This window comes from Ailuropoda melanoleuca, chromosome 16 (genome assembly GCF_002007445.2).
Source record: "Ailuropoda melanoleuca isolate Jingjing chromosome 16, ASM200744v2, whole genome shotgun sequence".
Classification (NCBI taxonomy): Eukaryota; Metazoa; Chordata; class Mammalia; order Carnivora; family Ursidae; genus Ailuropoda; species Ailuropoda melanoleuca.
Window position 1 is genome coordinate 47,654,988 of NC_048233.1, and position 19,275 is coordinate 47,674,262.

The 19,275-nt window shown below is 41.1% G+C and overlaps 1 protein-coding gene across 4 annotated transcripts in view; it reads right to left on the reverse strand.

Moving 5' to 3' along the window:
- Positions 1–19,275, reverse strand: part of RRAS2 (RAS related 2) — a 55,333-nt gene that overhangs the window by 1,726 nt on the left and 34,332 nt on the right. For all 4 annotated transcript variants that reach the window (XM_034645870.1, XM_034645869.1, XM_034645871.1 and 1 more), the window contains exons 2-5: positions 14,004–14,091; positions 12,988–13,090; positions 12,706–12,814; positions 1,911–2,029 (exon numbers count right to left, since the gene is read on the reverse strand). In XM_034645870.1, the coding sequence (XP_034501761.1) occupies positions 1,911–2,029; positions 12,706–12,814; positions 12,988–13,090; positions 14,004–14,091 (419 nt within the window). The remainder of the gene's footprint in view (positions 1–1,910; positions 2,030–12,705; positions 12,815–12,987; positions 13,091–14,003; positions 14,092–19,275) is intronic.

Sequence of the window (19,275 nt, forward strand, 5' to 3'; positions counted from 1 at the left end):
GGAGATACTGAACTCGATGACCTCTAAGTTCCCATCCCAATTTGAAATTTCATGACATAAGGTATCATTCAGAATAAGCGTCCACTGGCGCCTGGGTGGCTCAGTTAAGTGTCTGACTCTTCGCTCCAGCTCAGGTCATGATCTTGAGGTTGTGGGATTGAGCCCTGCGTCTGGCTCTATGCAGAGCCAGCTTCAGATTCTCTCCCCCTCTCTGTCCTGCTCTCTCCCTCCCAAATAAATAAAATATTGAAAAAAAAAAAAAAGGCAGCATCCACTGCTAGGGAAGAATATGGAGGTACGCAGTGCCCGTTCGCCACTTACTGGCCACTTACTGGCCACAAGTCAGCAGTAGACAAGTCAACAGACCTCTGTGGAGCCTCAGTTTTTGAGGAGGGAACCATAAAACTCTACCTTCCACAGCTGCTAGGAGGACTGAAGATCTTGTTATGCTGAAAGGCCCATCAGTGCCTGGCATAAAAAGCCTCCTCCAGGGGCACCTGGCTCACGCGGGGGTAGAGCATGCGACTCCTAATCTAGGAGTCGTAGTTCAAGCCCCACGCTGGACACGGAGCCGACTTAAAAATAAAATTAGGCATTTTTTAAAAAAGCCTCCTCACTCCAGACTGACGGATACGGATATGGATTCTGAGGATCAGAACCAAGGACAAAATACTTCTCAAAAGGCAGTAAATGTTCCGAAGGTACTTACTCGTGGGCACACACGTGCGTGTTAAAACCCGCAGAACCCAACCGAACAGCTCAGGCACTCGGAAGCCCGCAGTGCACCACACTCGCGGTACGTGCGACGGGCAGCCAGCCTCACCGCGACCCGCCCCAGACTCGTCGCCTCACACAACTCCAACTCCGCGCTCATTTAAACCGGACTCGTACTTTTAACGAGCTACTAAAAAAGAAACTATAACCCTTACTTTTCCCTCCCTACAGAGAGAAGGCCCGTGCGAAGGGCTCAAAGAGCACGAGCAGCCGTGGCGCGGATGCCAGCCACCCCGGCTGCACGACGAACCCGCGCCCGCCTCACAGGTGCCGGGGCCGCCGCAGACCGCAGCGCCCGGGGCGAGGGGCCCGGGCACACCGCAGCGCCCGGGGCGAGGGGCCCGGGCAGAATGCAGGGGCAGACCGCAGCGCCCGGGGCGAGGGACCGCCGGGCTACCAGGCTGAAAATAAGCGAAGTCAGCCCGCCGTCTTTCTCACCCAGAAACTAACTCCAGGGGCCTCCCCCATCCCCTCCGGCTTCCTGGAGTCTCGAACGCTTTCTGAGGCCGGCCGACAGAAAGCCCCGTGGCTGTCTGTGATACCACACTCCGCATGAACGGGTCCGGCTCTCCACTCCCTGGCTCGCTCGCAGCTGGGGAACAGGCAGGGAGGACGCGAAGCCGAAGAGCGCGGGCTCCGGAATCAGAGACAGACTCGAGTCCCAGCCCCGCCATTTAAAGCCGGAACTCTGAGCAAGTTAACTCACCTCTGTGTACCTGCTTCCTCATCCAAGTGCGAGGAAAACTCAGTGTTTAGCCTCCCGGGCTGCGGGGAGGGTTCCGACTGCACGGGAGCGTGAGGCACTGAGAGCCAGTCAGCCCAGCTTCGTGCCACGGACACCTCTGGAAGCAGCATAGATTCTTCTCAAAATCCCTACGTGCACGCTCTCCTTCGATATAATGAAATTTGGTTCTATATGTAGGAAGTACCCAGTGTAGAATATGTCCTTAATTAAAATTTGTAACACGCCGTGGGTGTGAACTCCTAGCACGGAAGCGCTTCTCCATACAGCTTCCTCTTTCTTACAGAAAACACTGAATGGCCAGCTCTTTCTCAGCTACTGGTTTTAAAAAGCATAGTGATTACCTGTCAAATTCAATAAATTAGAACAAACATCTAAGATGAGTTTCGCTTACCTTATGACCCGGACAAGTTCATGGAAAGCTTGATCTACGTTCATCCTAATCTTGGCCGACGCCTCCATGTATGTTACCTTAAGCTGTCGCGCTAACTGCTGTCCTTCTTCCTGTGTTACCTGAAATTCCAAGAGTTGTATTTGAGGTACAGAGTTAAAAATCAGATGTGCTCCATCTAATCCTTGGCCACGGACCGTGCTGCTAACCCAGCCAGTGGCCAAGCTGCTTTGTCATAAGATAAACCAAGAGACTCCCAAGCTCAATACATACTGAAGGCCAACCCTGAAGAACTCAATGATGAAAATATTACCATGCAACAAGACTGCAGTCTGGTGATTACTCAAAAAGTAGTATATGCGATGGTGATAAATTCTGGGAAGAAGTACAAGGTGCTAGCAGATTCTATAATCCTGTTGGGCAGACCAGGAAAAGCTTCCCTGAGGAATGATATTTAAACTAAGAACTAAATAAAGAGTATGGAGTGATGTGGGGGTGGGCAAAGAAAGTATTCCTGACAAAAAGAAACGGCAGGTGTGAGAGCCACTGTGGGGAGGGGGGGGCAGTGCGCTTTCCAAGTTCCAGGAACTAAAAGAAGTCTAGAAAAGCTTAAATACAAGAAGCCAAGAGAGAAAATAGCAAAGAGGTGAGAAAATAACTCAAGGATGGAAGCCTCGAGAGGCCATGGGTCTCCCTCATCTCTGCATTCCCCAATACCTGGTACATAGGAGACGCTCAATAAATACATGAGAAAAATGAGTCATGATTACAATCACGATGCCTTCCTTACACTAGGATGTGAAGGGTGGCAGAGCTAACAACCCAAAATGGCAGGACAGAGTAAGAAACATAAAATGAATATAAGGCCCTAGATGTTTTCAGTGTAACAGGCTGGTCATGACATTTACCAAAAGCTGCTAAACTACATCACATTTATATAGTGTGGCTGAAAACTAGTTTTCTGAAACAATGACTTTGATTTCTGTCATTAGCACAAAAGTAAACACTTGCAGAGAAGTTAGAAACTATAGACTGGGGGAGGGGGTGGACTCAGGGACCCATCGCCCGTAGAGAACCACATTCTTCTGGTCTTTTTCCAATGATATATCTTTATCTCTACAAAAACAGGATCATGGTTTTTGTGTACGCTATACCCTGGGACTATGCTAAACTCACTTGTCTTTTGTAAATTCCATAGGCTTTTCTACAGGATCATGTCATTTGCTACTAAAGACGGTTTTGTTGCTTCCTTTCTGATGTGGATGCCTTTCATTTCTTTTTCTGGCCGGACCTCACAGCCTAGCACATTTGGTGCCGTGCCAGCAGCATTCAGTCCTTCCCCGTGAAGCACGCTGTTTGGTGTAGGGCTTCACTGCACGTGCCCTTTACCATGTTAACAAAGTTCCTGCTATTCCATCTGTAAAGAGTTTTCAACAGTATGTTAAATTTTCTCAAATGTTTTCTTCATCCACTGAGATCATGATTTTTCCACATTAGTCTATTAATATGCTGAAATGTGCTGATTCATTACTGCCTCTTAAATCAACACTGCATTTCTGGAATAAACCCCACTTGAGTAATGATGCGTTGTCCCTTTCATACACGTACAATGTTAAATGCTACTTACTAAAATTTTAAGAATTTTTACATCTGCATTCGCAAGAATAATTGGACTATAGTATTCTGAAATCTCTGTCTGGCTGTGGTATCAGAGTAACGCTGGCTTCATATGAGGAGCTGGAAAGAATCCTCTCATCTTCAATTTTTTGGAACACCTTCAGCAAAATCAGTCTGGCATAATTCACCAGCAAATCCACCTGAGCCTGGCGTCTTCTCTGAGGGAAGGTTTTTACAAGCAGTTGAATTGATTTTAGAGATACAGCACTATTCGGGTTATCCATTTTTTTTCTTGAGTTTTGGTAGTTTGTGCGCTTTTTAAGAACTATGTCTATTTCATCTAACTTGCTGAATTTATTGGTATAAAGTTTCTTTATAGTATGGTATTTCTTGATAGCATAATATTTCTTCATCCGGTATCTATTATCTTTTCAATATCTGTAAGATCTGAAGTGATGGAATCTCTTCCATTACTAATACTGATAATCTGTGCTTTGCTCCTTTTAAAACTTAGTCATTCTGGCTAGATATGTCACTTTGACTAATCCTCTAAAAACCAGATTTATCTTTCTATGGATTTTTTATTTTCAATTTCACTGATTTCCATTATTATTTCCCTTCTAATTACTATGGTTTTGATTTGCTTTTTTCTTCTAGTTTCTTAAGGTAGAAGCTAGTCTTTGAATGGAGACTTTTTCTTTTCTAATAAGAACCACATAATACTACGAATTTCTCTATATTTTTTTCTTTGGTAGCATCCCAAATTTTGATATGTTGTGTTTTACTTATAATCAGTTCAAAATACTTTATTAATTTCTCTTTTGATCACTTCTTTGTGCCAAAGGTTAGTTGGAAGTTTGTTGATTTCCCCATATTTAGAGGTTTCCTAGATAGGTTTCTGTTACTGATTTCCACGTAAATTCCACCATGGTCAAGGAACATACCTGGCCTGACTAGAGTCCTTTTAAGTTTACTGAGACTTGTTCTCATTTCGAAATCATGTGTACTCTGCTGTAGTTGGGTGGAGCGTTCACGAAATGTCAGTTAGAATAAGTTGTTCAATAATGTTATTCAAGCTGCCAAGATCCTTACTGATTTTCACTCAACTGAGAGCAGTGTTAAAAATTCTGACTGTTAAGTATGCGTATGCCAATTACTTGTTGCAGTTCTTTCAATTTTTGCTTTAAGAATTTTGAAGTGGTTATTCAGTATATGAATGTTTAGAACTGTTATGTTCTCTTCGTTTCATTATGAAACAATCCTCTTTATTCCTGGTCATCTTTGCTCTGAAATGGACTTAGGCTGACATTTATGTGTGCTTTCCATTAGGATCAGCATGGTGTATCTTATATGTTACCCCACCCTTTCACTTTCACTCTCTGGGCCTTTATACTGAAAGCAGATTTCTTATAAGGTCTCGTTTTTTTATCTTACTTGATGACGTCTGCCTTTAATTGAGGTGCTCACACTGCTAATGTGATTACTGATGTCACAGAGTCACCTTCAACTTTCTTTCCTATCCACCCCATTTGTTCTTTGATCTAACCCTTCTTTTGGATTAATTGTATTGCTCTTATGATTCCATTTTCTCTTCTCTGTTGGCTAATGAACTATGTATTATGTTGTTTTAATGACGGCTTTAGGGTTTATGATACACATTTTTCACTCATCGCAGTCTAATTCAAATGCTTTACACCAATGCACGTATCGTGTAAGAATCTTATTACAATAGTACGTTTCTCCCTCCCACGTTTTATTGTTATTACCTTTTATCTCATAATAGACGGTTATTATTTTTGCTTTAAACATCCAATTATATTTTAAAGAGATTTAAATAACAATAAATGTAATTTATATTTGCCCACAAAATAATCATTTCTAGTGCTCTTTTTTTTTTTTGTGGATCCAGATTGCCATTTGGTATAATTTTCCTTCTTTTCATTTCTTGTAATGCAGGTCTGCTGGTAATGAATCCTCTCACCTTTTGCAGATCTGGGGAAAGTCTTTATTTCACCTTCATTTGTGAAATACATGTTCAGTGGGCATTTAATTCTAGACCAGTCTCTCCTTTCAACACTTGGAAGATGTTGTGCCACTATCACCCTCTCCCTTGCATCACTGCCCGTGAGAAACCACGATGACGGCTGCCATCTTTAGCTCTGTTCCTGTGTGTGTAATAGTTTTCTTTTCCTCTGCTATCTTTCAGATTTTCTCTTTATCACTGGTTTTAAACAATTTCATTAAAATGTGTGTGTCTTATTGTAATTTTCTTCGTATTTCTTATGCTCTGGGTTTGCTGAGTTTCTTAGTTGTATGCATTTCACAGTTGCCCTCAGGTTCAGCAATGTTTCAGCTAGTGCTTCCGGCTGCTAACCCCAGCCAGCGCATTCTTCACCTCAGACACTGTAGTTTTAATTTCTCGAAGTCTAATTTTGATCTTCTCCATCTTCCATGTCTCTACCTACCATATTCAATTTTCAGTCTTTTCTCTAGCTTCTTGAACATATGGAATATAGTCGTAAGAACTGTTTAAGGTATCTATTCACTAATTCTATCATCTGGGTCGTTTCTGGGTCTGTTTCTATTCCTTGCTTTTTCTCTATTGTGAGTCATATTTTCCTGCTTCTTGCTTGGTAATTTTTGAGTGGATGGCTGGGTACTGGACTTTTACCTATTGGGTTCTAGAAAGTTTATATTCCTATAAATGTTCTAATTTTTCTTCAGGGATGCAGTTATTTGGAAAGTGTGATCCTTTTTGTTACATAGTGCCAGAACAGAATTCATCAAGGGCTAATTCTGCCCTACAACCGGAACAAAACCCGTCTGAGTACACTACCCAATAACCCAAGAATTACGAGGTTTTACACTCCGGCTAACTAGAATAGCAATTATTCCTGGCCCTATCCGAGCTCAAGGTATTGTTCCCTCTTGTCTTTAAGGTAGTTTGTTCTCCCAACTTAATATTCCATTTCCAAAATTCAGCAACCTCAATGCAGTATCATTAGTTTATTAAATTAACACATACACCTAATAATTATTTCATAATAGTTGATAACCTTGTTGCGCTCCAAAAGGGCAGCAGGCAGGTCCTCCACAGCACTGGTATAACCAAGTTTTTGTAAATTTTAAACTTTCCTGCCTCTCTTCAAAATGGCTTATATACCAGAAGGCCTATGGTTCTGAAATATAAAGCAATCAAATCAAGCAAGCAATTAACAAGTAAGGAAGCCAGGTAAGAAAAAAAAAGCTTCACAGAAGCCAATTTAAAAAAGAAAATTCCCGGGGCGCCTGGGTGGCACAGCGGTTAAGCGTCTGCCTTCAGCTCAGGGAGTGGTCCCGGCGTTATGGGATCGAGCCCCACATCAGGCTCCTCTGCTATAAGCCTGCTTCTTCCTCTCCCACTCCCCCTGCTTGTGGTCTCTCTCTCGCTGGCTGTCTCTATCTCTGTCGAATAAATAAATAAAATCTTTTAAAAAATAAACAAATAAATAAAATAAAAAAGAAAATTCCTATTTTAAATTGACATGGGAAATTCCTTCCTACAAAAATATCCCTGTGTGGACAAATTCTTTTCCTTCTTCCTGGGATGCCACCCCTTCTCTCCCAACTCCATACTCTTAGTATGTTCCTTAGTAATACTTCAAGACTCAAGCAATCAATCTTCCCTCTTAGTGTCAATGTGGTTTTGGAACAGCACCCCAGAGGTCCCATCATGCCCTACAGTGACCACTGACAAACCCTGAACACACTACACTCCCACCCTTGGGTCTGTTTTCCCACTCTCCCAACATCACGTCCTTATAGCTAGGGAGTAAGGCATATTTGTCTTTGTACGCCCAGAGCCCAGGAAAGTGCAGAGTCATTAACTAATAATAAAGACATATGTTAAGTATATAGAGTATGACCAATCAAATACGTAAATGAAAACATACAAGAAGAAAAATAAAAATTAGTATTTGAGACAAGTCAATCAAGAATTACTTTATTAATATAGCTTTGATTGGGGAAGGGAAATACATGTCCTAAACAATTTTGCTATTTGTCTTTCTGCTCAATTCTTCTTCTAAAAGGTACCTTGCCCCATCCCTCCTTCATGTAATTCAGCTAGAGAGAAATGACAAATAGTAAGGAAAAACTAATTAATGATCAAGATGATAAAATAATCCCACTGCTAAGATTATTTATATGCTTCATTAATTTATTTTTAAAGCATGGTCTCACATCACTGTCTCCTAAGAATCGAGGTCAGCAAAGTTTGTACACACATTACTGGTCAAGGAATCTCTAACCACATATAAAGCTGCTTTTGAACTCACCAGTGTAGCATTATTAAGCAAACAAAAAGCACAAAAAGAATATCGCATGAAACAAAGAATATCACATGTGTAGACTGAAAGCTACACAAATAAGGATTTCCTAGAGGTTCCCCAAACCAGAGAATTTTATAAAGATACCAAATCTTAAAACTTATCTCCTGGATGTTTTAACTTGGTAGAGCAGCGCTACCCAGAAATGTTTTAAACAACAAAGGTGAATCCGACAGAACAAATTCACAGATCTACATATGGGAACCTCCAATGAGTCTCACTTCCAAGGCACAACAGAGTATTAGAAGACATCCACAATAATGAGTTTATCTAGTTCTATGTATTTCCAAATAGCGAAAACCAAAATAAGAATGATGAGAGCAATTTTATTAAACAAACTGGGTTTAATAGGAATAGACCAAAACATTTGCAATGCTCACTGAAGGATGTGTCTAATGCCTAACCTAAGTTTACAGAAGCAAAACTTGTTTTTGTTTTATTTTCAAAAAAATCTATTGCATAGAAAGAATCATCAAATTAATACCATGGCTTGATGCACTACTGCCTTGAATCAATCATTCAGCACATAGTTACTGAGTGCATATACCTCGGTTCTATGTGCTAACAACAGACGAGGCAAAAACAGGTAAGGCAAGAAGAGGACCTTTAATCTACTATTGGGGGTAGGGGTGATGTCTTTTTCCTAGGAGGCTACAGGGGCATACTGTGGTCAAGGTGCTAACAGACAGAGTGGGGGTTAGTACACTTAGGCATTATTTTAAGTGTAAGGGGTTCCTTTCTCAAATTAACAGTGGCCCCAGCACCTAACAAGGGGAAAAGGAGAAGGGGAGGCTAAGGTAAGCTGGGGGAGAAAAGAGAAGATAAAAACAAAAAAGCAAAACAGTCTGTCTCTAGACAGGGCTGAGTCAAGGACAAGGAACTTGAAATCAGAGATTTCACGAAGTCCACAACCCAACCTCACGTACTGTTGCATTAGATTTCATAACCAGTGTGCTGCCGTGTTTACCGACTTCAGCAGTTTAGTAAGCACAAACAAGTCATTTACCTGTGTCTTCTGCCTGCATCTTGGACAGGTTAAACAGAAAGATCAACATATCTCTAAGGGGCTAGGTTGTGGTAACGCTAACCACTCAAATTCTTTTTATTTACCGAAACTTCAGTGACTTTGTTCTTTCTATTGCTCTGTCATTAGTGTCTAGAAAAAGGGCTCAATAAATCCTGGAAGGATGGATGGATGAATGGATGGACGGACGGACGGGTGGAAGAAGCAAACAGAGATACAGAAGCCAAAAGAAAGTAAGCAAAATCTCTTCTGGCTGACCTCCCTTCCCAGATGGGTTCAGAATCTCAGGAACCAGTAGGAGGAATGCCCAGGGCTGACCCACAAATTCAAAGAACATGGAGAACTGGCATTTGTTACGTAAGAGAAAACTAGCTAGAAACTAGAAAAAGTTCAAAGGATCATGTCTAAGACTAAGTCAGAGAACAATGAACTGGGTCAATAACTAAGAGCAAAGCCACACTGGTTACTGAGTAAGAACCTTTCAGGGGTGATGACCAAAAGAGTAAAAGCATTTCTGAACAGGGGGAAGAAATTTTTATGGGATCCCTGTGGCCTGTCCAGGCTGTTGGTAAAGCAAGGGAAGGTGCTAAGACATTCTAGACAACACATTTCATTCTGAAGAGACTTTACAAAGGTAAAAAACCTTTAGCATAGCACCTCAATTTCAAATGCGCTGTGCACGGCCCTCAAAGGCTGGGAGGTGAAGTATGGTGGTCTTCATACACCCAGAGCCTCAGAAGAGGGTGTACCTGAGCCTTAAGATACCTGAGAGAGAGAAGGAAATATCAGCAAAGGGAGGAGAGGAGGCAGAGGTTACCCTGTCCCAGAGCTAAGTAAACAAAGTGTTTCAAAAATGAGAGTATGAGCAACTGTGTCAAATGTTACTGACATCTGCGTAAATGGTGACCTTGACTCGGGCGCTTGCAGGCCTGAGGTCAGGGCAAGCAAGAATGGCAGGAAAGAGAGGAGGGAAAAAAGCAAGTGTAGATAACACTTTAAGGAGTTCTGCTCAATAGAAGCAGGAGAAAGGTACACAGAGAAGAACGTGAGCTTAAGAACAGCTTCTGCTGGGGGCGCCTGGGTGGCTCAGCGGTTGGGGCGTCTGCCTTCGGCTCAGGGCGTGATCCCGGCGTTGTGGGATCGAGCCCCACGTTGGGCTCCTCTGCTATGAGCCTGCTTCTTCCTCTCCCACTCCCCCTGCTTGTGTTCCCTCTCTCGCTGGCTGTCTCTATCTCTGTNAAAAAAAAAAAACTTTAAAAAAAAAAAAAAAAAAAAAGAACAGCTTCTGCTGGAGTTATGTTTTGTTTTAAAAGAGGAGAGACACTGTAGCAGGATCCATGCTGGTGGCAATGATTGTGCGGCAGAGAACGGAACAACAGGAATGGGACCGTTGCTGGGGTGAGGCCTACGAGCTGGTGAGAAGGAACGGGACCCAGTGCCTACCAGAGAGGATGGGCACAGAGAGGTGAACAGTTTATCCACCCAAGTAGGCGAAGGCAGAATTGATGGGGCACATGTGCACTTCGTAGTACATGTGCAGGTGGAAACGTGCAGAAATGTCTCCGTGAAAGAGGAAAATGTTACTCATCATTAGCTGAGAGTGAGGAAGGGGAAGAAAGTGGTGTCAGTTTAAGAATGAGAAAGTGAGTAAGAATCATGCAAACAAGTGGGAAATGAATGGACGAGGGAAAGGCAGGAGGATTTGCAGCCAGCCAGCACTCAAGGCTCTCATAAGTGCAGGAGTCATGCCTGAGTGCAGGGGTGAAGGAATCTAGAAAAGAGGAGATGAAGCCATGCAGGAATCCAGTTTTTCTCAGTGCCTATCCTTCAGACAGCAGAAACTACAGGAATGAGCAAAAATTAAGCAGTCAGATCTCAGTTACTTGCTCTTCTCCCTTGGATATACACGTCTGAGCTTTCAGCATATACATAATTTATGCTGCATACAGTTTAAAGCAGAGAAATGAATACAGAAGAACTTACTCCAGGCTAAATGCATACCTTCAGGGTGATGGAAATATGAAACTTATCATTCCCTATATTATTCCTCTCATCACCTTTGTTTTTTATTTTACTCTGAGAATCTTTACTCTTCTTATAAAAATGAAAAAATTTAGATGAAAAATTTTATAAGCACAGAGCGTGAAACAAAGTTGAAGTACCATAATATGTTGACTACCTGCAGACAGAGGAAACCATACCACAAACACTGGCAATCTTCAGTATGGACAAGACTTAGAAATAAGTCCTACAGACCCTCTGCCCCAGGCCCACCACGGCACGGCCTATTTGTTCTGGTGCACACAGCTTCCCCACTCTCCCTGACCTGCCACTGCCTACCCTACAGGAGACCACCAACTCACCCCAGTCCTCCCACCTATTCCATTACTGGAGCTGTATACAACCATGAAAAAGTTTGAGAAAAACCTTTTCCATCATCAGGGCAGAAAGCGCTCGGGTGGGGTAAGGAAAGAATTCGGCATGAGGTAGGGAGGACAGCCTCTTGCTCACCGCAGAGCTTAGAAATTATTCCCCAGATCCAGTATATCAAAGTGTTTCTAGTACTAGAAAGGACTGAGAAGATCGGCAGACAGATTCTACTGGCAACATTAAATAAATATAATTTAGATTCAGAAACCCTGAAGGAAATGACCCCAAAAAGTAAAAATTAAAAAACAGGACTACCTACCCTAGGCTTAAGATGTGAACAATGCCATATTCTAAATTATTTCAAAAAGCTTATACTGGTTTGAAGTGAAGATCAAATTTTTTTCACCTTAACTTTATAATAATTCAGATTTTTAAAAGACCTACCTGTAATATTTATTCTACATCAAGTATCACCAGTAAATAATTCTAAATCTTAGCATCAGAACAATAATATTCTCTTAAGCCCACATTTAAACTCGGTATACCTTCAACAAAATTTTACAAACACAGGACACAAATCAAAGATTTGCTTGAAATAATTAACTACAAAATGGAAGGCTGTCCTCAATGCTGTTATCAACCCATTCTTCCTGATGTTTGTACTTTTCAAACAAAAACTTAAAAATGTTAACACAAAGCTATGCTATATAAAAACAAAAGACAACTTAAATACCAACAAAAATTAAGAAACAACTTAAACAATTATATTCCAGATGTGGGGTAGAGGCTAAACCCTGAAAATAAAAAGACACAAAAAGAAACCCCAAATAACAGAGAGCCTGCACTGATTAACATCTGACCTTGTTCTGCTCACCCACAAAAAGAGGAGTGGACAATATATACTCCAAATTCTAAAAATTAAATGTGAATTAAGTGGGTAAAGAAACAAGTGAGTATAATCTAGTCTACAAATAAATACTAAAAATCTTCTTCCCTTACAGGTTACTGGTGTTAGAGCCTGCCAGTGTAAAGAATGAACAGAACATTCCATCACTGATGGAACTCAGGGAAAACCCAAATACAGTCATTCAGGTCAAAGCTACTCTCTAAATGAAAGTAATTTAGCATTAACACTGAAAAAACTTGGCCTGTAATAAGGGTAACTTTAAGATGAGCTAACTAAATTAGAGTTTTATCCAAGAAATTATAGCATATGAATGGAGCTGGTACAAATACTTACAGGCTTACAGGGTCCACTGAAGTTCTGTGTAAATATATGTGAGAATCTGATTTCCCAGCTCCAGTGTGCCAAACCTGGCAGTTTCTCTGATCATGGTGCTTTCAACAGTTTCGTGAAACACGTCTATTCACCCACACAATTATCAACAGTAGGATTCTCAGCAGCAACACTCCTTCTCACCTGTCTTTGATGATCCAGATCTGCTTTATTACCAATTAAAATCATTGGAAACTCATCACGATCCTTCACTCTGAGAATCTGTCTTTGAAACTTATAGATTTCTTCAAAACTAAAACAGAAACAGACAAATCAATTTGCTCAAATATCAGAACGTGGCTAGTCTGACATCCCATTTAATATCTTATTACTTTACCTTTTTCTCTAAAAACAAGAAAGTCCAAATTCAATATAATAGTGATCTAGGCATAAATAGAAGATCTACATGTTAATACTGCTACAAACCTGCCTCGATCTGTGACTGAAAAGACCAACAGGAAACCCTCGCCAGTTCTCATATACTGTTCTCTCATGGCTCCGAACTCTTCTTGTCCTGCTGTATCCAGAACTAAAGAGAAAACAACACATGTAACCATGTTCATGCTTTCATTTCATAAATGGCTTTCCCACAAGGGCAGACCCAATTAACGTGGGTCCTTTAGAGCACATCAGACAGGGTAATAAAGACGTTATTACATTCTCCTCGTACCGCTTTATTCTCAACACTAGACACAAACATCGCACAGCAGACAGTTTCAGAGTCCTCTTCATCAGTACGGGTTGATTTTGTAGCTAGAATATATTAGCATACCAATTACAAGGTTAAAAATATCAACTACATCTAGGCAGACGGAGTCAGATCACCTCTGAAGTCACTTGGAGGTGTTATCTCCTCCACGGAAAGAACTGAAAAAGATACCTGTAAATTCAGGAAAGAAATCTTGGTCTACCCGCCCCCCAAACACCAGACTTAAAGTGCAGGTGCTAGCATACCTCTTGATCTCTGTGCAAGAAAGAATCGTGTAAATTAAAAGGACAGAGCTATCTTTTGTGGAGACACAGAGTGTGTGACCAAGCACAAAACCCTATTTGCTAAAGCCTCTGTGCTAAAAATTCTAAGCAAGTTAACAAATACTCAATCTTTTCTATACCTACTTCACCCATTTTAACCTTTTCAAGAAAGCAGGAAGAGCTGAAACCTCACGTTTTTTTCCCAAATGTCCCCAAAAATACAATTTCACCAAGTTACAGTGACATCATTATTTTCACCAGCACAAGATCAACACACTTACTGTTTTACATTATATTTACTGAGGAATATTTAAATATTATAAATGCTGGTTCATCAATCAAAACTAATGAAAGAGATGGGCTTATATTCAAGACCATCTAATATTTCAATTGTAGTATGCAACTAGCAAAACAACCAAGCTTTTTAAAAATACGATATGTGAACTACCAAATAAAAGACGATTACTTACTATCTAGCCGGGCTGCTCTGTCATCTATCACGCACTGCTTTGTGTAGGAATCTTCGATGGTTGGGTCATAATCCGTTACAAAATAGGACTGTAAGAAAAATAATCTTAATTTTAAATTTATGTTTACTTGCCTATCCAAGCACCAATGTAACTTTATCAAATCCCACTTATCCAGAATTAATAACGATATTTTCACTGTATTACAGTTTATCCTATGTTGGTTTCCCACTAAAATCTATTCAGAGCAAGTTCCAAGTGAAGAAAAGATACTAAATAACTCTGAATTTTCCTGATATATCCAAGCAGACTGCAGAAGACCTACTAACAGTTTTTTCATAATTATATGCAATTATTTTTTCATAAGTATATACACCTAAGATAATATGTATCTAGATTTCACGTTCTTCAAAAACTAGAAAAACAGTCAGTTATGATCCAGGTCTATTTGTAACCCAGTGGTAAGCATCAGTCCTGAGAACAAAGCAGTCTGAAACAAAGGGAGACAACAAACAGGGGCCTGGAAGATTCCATGCCTCATCTTCATTTCTCCCCTTCTTTCCTCACACCTTGTCTTTTTCCCCATTCAGCTGCCTTGTGTATTATCATAAGGAAATGGGATTTCAGAATTTTTTTCATTTGCAGGGATCTCAAACTTATTCTTTCACTGATATTTTTGTTGGTTTTTTTTCATCTCAACTTCTATTTCTGTCTTCTGTTAGCAAAGCCTCCCAACTGTAATCTTTGCAATCATCATCAGAAGAAAGGACAGTTAAGGTAGCGGAGTAAGAAGGGAAGAATCTCAGTGAGCCAGTTAAAAATGTTTGTGTATTACCCTTCATCATTTCTTTAAAGGTTTTAAAAAGAAAACAATGGCAAGAATAAGAATCTGAGAGAGAACTTATTTCCCGCTTCTGACAGAGGGCACTAACTAGGACACTGACATCATCCTTCTTTTGTTCTGAGCATCTCCTTTGCTCTCCCCTCTTGACTGACTTCCTCAAAGCCTACTTTCCCACTGGCTCGTTACCAAATCTGAGGGAATGACTTAGAGGAAGGCAGCCTGATGCTGGGAACCAGAGCCAAAGGGGTTCAGCCATTCTTCAGGCAAGGGTTCCTGGCAGCTGGGCCTACTGACTCCAGGGCCACAGCATTCTTAAGTGACAACACCCCCAGCATGTGACGTACGCAAACACCATAAAGCTACTCGGAAGTAGGCACTCTGAACATGACAGTACAGAAACCCCTGGTTGGGGTATTGGGGGGAGGGCACTGATCTGCTTGCTACAATGACTTGATATATTTTATTTTTGATGGATACTTTCCACATTTTATTTATATTTTAGGATTAACTTTAATCACAGAATTCAGTATCCATAATCCTATTTCCCTTTGGATGGTTTCACTTAAATGCATGATTTTTCAAACAAAGTCTGTAAAAGAAACATTTACCAACAGAAGCAGCTTTGAGTAGAAAACCACCTCCATCACCAGCCCGTCCCCATTTAAAAATAAACAGATACCAAACAACTTACTTACTTACTTTTTGGCATCCACATCTCTTCAAAAAGTGATACAACTGGCAACAGTACCTTTGTACACACTATTCTGAACAACTTAAAACCGTAGTCTTTCCCCCAAGCAAGTTGGATAAGCATGCTGTTTATATCCTTTTAAGATTCGTTTCCTGAAACATGTTTCTCTGCAGCAATTGGATACTTCCTGCCATGCTTTCATCTTGTAAAACCTGAATTTCATTGACTACTCCCAGTTTATACCTAAATGTGCGAAAATGTGCTACACTGATCCCTCCCACTTTACCTGAAAAAATAATGGACAAATATTAAATATATTTTAGTCCTGCATAATACCAAATTCGTTCGATGTGACTTTTCACTGAGAAAGAATTAAGACATTAACATATGTAGAAGATTACTGGGTTTAAGCAACTTTGAGGGCCATTAAAATAAACTATTCTTTCTTTTAGTGGCTATGAGAGTTTCACACTTTCTTTGGCCCTCTTAACTCTTGAAACATAATTTTTTTTTTTAAGAGAGAGGGAGAGAGAGGAGGAGGTAGACAATCTTAAGCAGGCTCCACACCCAGCACAGAGCCAGACGTAGGGCTCGATCTCACGACCCTGAGATTGTGACCTGAGCTGAAATCAAGAGTTGGAGTCTTATTTTTTTTTTAAAGATTTTATTTATTTGACAATGAGAGAGAGACAAAGAGAGAGAGCAAACACAGGTAGGGGGAGCAGGCAGCCCGATGCAGGGCTCAGATCATGACCCAAGCCGAAGGCAGATGCTTAATGACTGAACTACCCAGGCACCCCAAGAGTTGGACTCTTAAATGACTGAGCCACCGAGGTGCCCCAACATAATCTTAATGTTATAAGAATTTTGCCATTTTGCTAACTAACACTGGCACACACTTATTCCGCTGACATTAAGACAAACTAACTGCTGGAATTTCTAGATATTTTGGTCCATATTTCACCTTCATTGTGTCCTGTTTTCAAACTGTGTCTATAGAGACGATCGTTTTGTTGCTATATATTGATTTTAGGGAACCAGAAAGCACCTTCCTCCCTCATAAAAATCCATCCAATTAACAAAGCTCCAGGGCCTGACAAAGAATCCAAGACCCCCTTCCTTCTTTCTTTCTCTCCCTCTCTCTCTCTCTCACTCTCTCTCTCTTAATGCTTGTAAGCCACAGGTCAGGATGTGCCTAAGAAGAGCATTCTTCAGGGGCAGGTAATAAACATAATCATCATCTCCCACCACAAAGACATAACATTTCTGTTACTTAAGCCTAGGTACTAGATATTTAGGGAGCCGATCACCAACAAGAAATCTGTCTCTGGTGACGGACAGTCCTAGATTTGATACTAACTGCTACTTCCTAAGCGTAGGACCTGAGGCAAGTCATTTTACCTCTCTAACCTTTAGCATCTGTAAAAGACGACAGTAACAAACCCTTCTGGAGCAGATAAATTCAAGTAGTGCCTATAAAGTGCCAAGACATACTGATAACTGATAAATGTTAACCACGCTGTATTATTTTTGTCACACAATTAGACGGTACGAATTAGTGTTTTTATCCAAGTATAAAGACTTGTTAATCCTGGGAACAGCTGTAATAATTCCAATCCCAGTTATACCACAGACCAAACATTGGCACGTGGCATCCAAAATGTTACGAGTCAAGATAAAATCTCCTCATCCGGGGTTTTAGAGATTTTTTTTCTGGAATCTGAGCAGTAATTACACAGATATTCGCACAGGTAAAAATTCATCAAGCTGTACACAGAACGTGTGCACTTTTTTTGTATGTATACAAATTAGACCTCTACAAGACACATAAATTTAACGGCTCCCTGTTGTTTACAAGATTCAGTGCTTTCTTTCCTCAGCACGCAAAGCCTTCTATCTAGTTTGATCTGTACTGTTCATCATAAGAAGCCTTGTTTTTTACTACTTGAAATCCTCAGCCAATTGCTCTTGCTCTCCTGGTTTCATTCGTTTGTTGAACAGTTATTTATGGAACATCACGGGGACAAGGCCCAAATTTCACAGAGCCTCACTGCTTTTTACACAACATCCGGTGCTGCGATTGGGGGTGAGGGGAATGGGGTGTGAAATATACTGGCCAAAGAACTGAAACAGCATGAAACGCCAATCATACTAGTTCAGAAGGCAACAAAATTTAAGTGGCTTAAAGACTGCAGTCATGTACAGGAACTATGTGTACATTCACTTATAAACATAGTCCAGCAATTTGCCAGAAAAGAAAACAGTCTCTGTCCTCAGGCTGAAAGAAGTTGCCAACCATAGTCCAGAAAGGATATTCTATAGCAGAAAGCAAGAAAAAAAAAAAAAAAAAAGCACGGTACTACATAGCAGAAGACAGTAGAGAACACACTGAAAGGGGAAGGTGGGCAAGGAGAAAAGTAATGTGCTTTCTTGGTATCACAGGAAAGGATGCACTGAGAAGGACCCTAGCCAGAAAGAAAGGGAATGCCTACTTTCAAAGGGCAGGATGCCTTCCAGGTAGTACAAAGGGCAAATGGACACAAGTCTCCTTAAGGTTGTTAAAATTTATGGAGAAAAGTTTAGGATTAGGGAAGCTATCCCATTCAGACAGGGAGTCGATTTTCCCTTGATAAAATCTGGTCTGGGTAAGTTTGTCAGAAGCCCTTAATAATGCAAGAACATTATGCTGGGATGGCAGAAAAAGTATTCCTGATTATATGCCACTAGATTGCACAATAGGAATTCTGCCTGGCCTAAAAGAACTGCCAGCTCACTATCTTCCCATTCAAAGAAGCTGCCTTAAGGAAGAAAAGAAGGGGGAAGGGGAGGAAAGAGATGGAGCTGAGGCCACTTCTGCATTTTAGGGGGCGGGGTGAGAGCCCACTCTCTCCTGACCCCCAGCTACTGGTCAAAGTGTAGTTCCCAAGCACTGCCACAGAGCGGTGCCTGGTCTACACAATGGGATGGGTAATTTACTGGGGATTCCTCAACTCCATAAACCCAGCACACTGGTTAAGTTTACTACCCTTGCATATAAAAAAGGACAGGACGCTAGATCTAAGGTGCCACTAGGAAGTTATAAACAAATGAAAGGCCATTTCTAAGCATAGTGCCAGTCTCAGCAGAGTCTCAGGAGTCCTCTAAAAATATGGGGTACAGAAAGGGAGACTTTCTTTTCTTGGCATCCTGTTCAGAATCCACATCATGAAACATTCCAGATACAGAATTCTGTGGTTCTCTGCTCCCCCACTCCATTTCAAGTCAAAATTTTCCTATTCTTAATTCTAGCCACAAAACCTATGTTTTTTAAATAATGATAAAATAGACTAAAACATGAGGTTTCATAAGGGCTCATTTTCTATTAATACATGCATTTATAAAGTCTTTACCTGAGAAACCTGAAATTCAAACCCAGATGCCATTTCCACTTTCTAGCTGTTTGAGTCCTTGGGTAAATTGATTAACATCTCTAAAGCCCATTTTCTCAACAGAAAGGATAAGAACCCGGATAATTTAAGGAGGGCATGTCCCAGTGCCCACTTTAGAAGCGGCTCTGGAGGATCACAGGAAAACAGCAATCTTCCAGAAAGAGGTGGGGGTAGATGGAGGAAGCTGACCAGAGGGACTGAAGAGCTGCAGTCTCCAGGGAGTGCTGCGTGTACCCCATTGTCTTCGGGGGTGCGAGCGTCCGCGGATTCGGCAGCCTCATCCCACCGCTGTACCCTAGTGTGTGAGGCAGC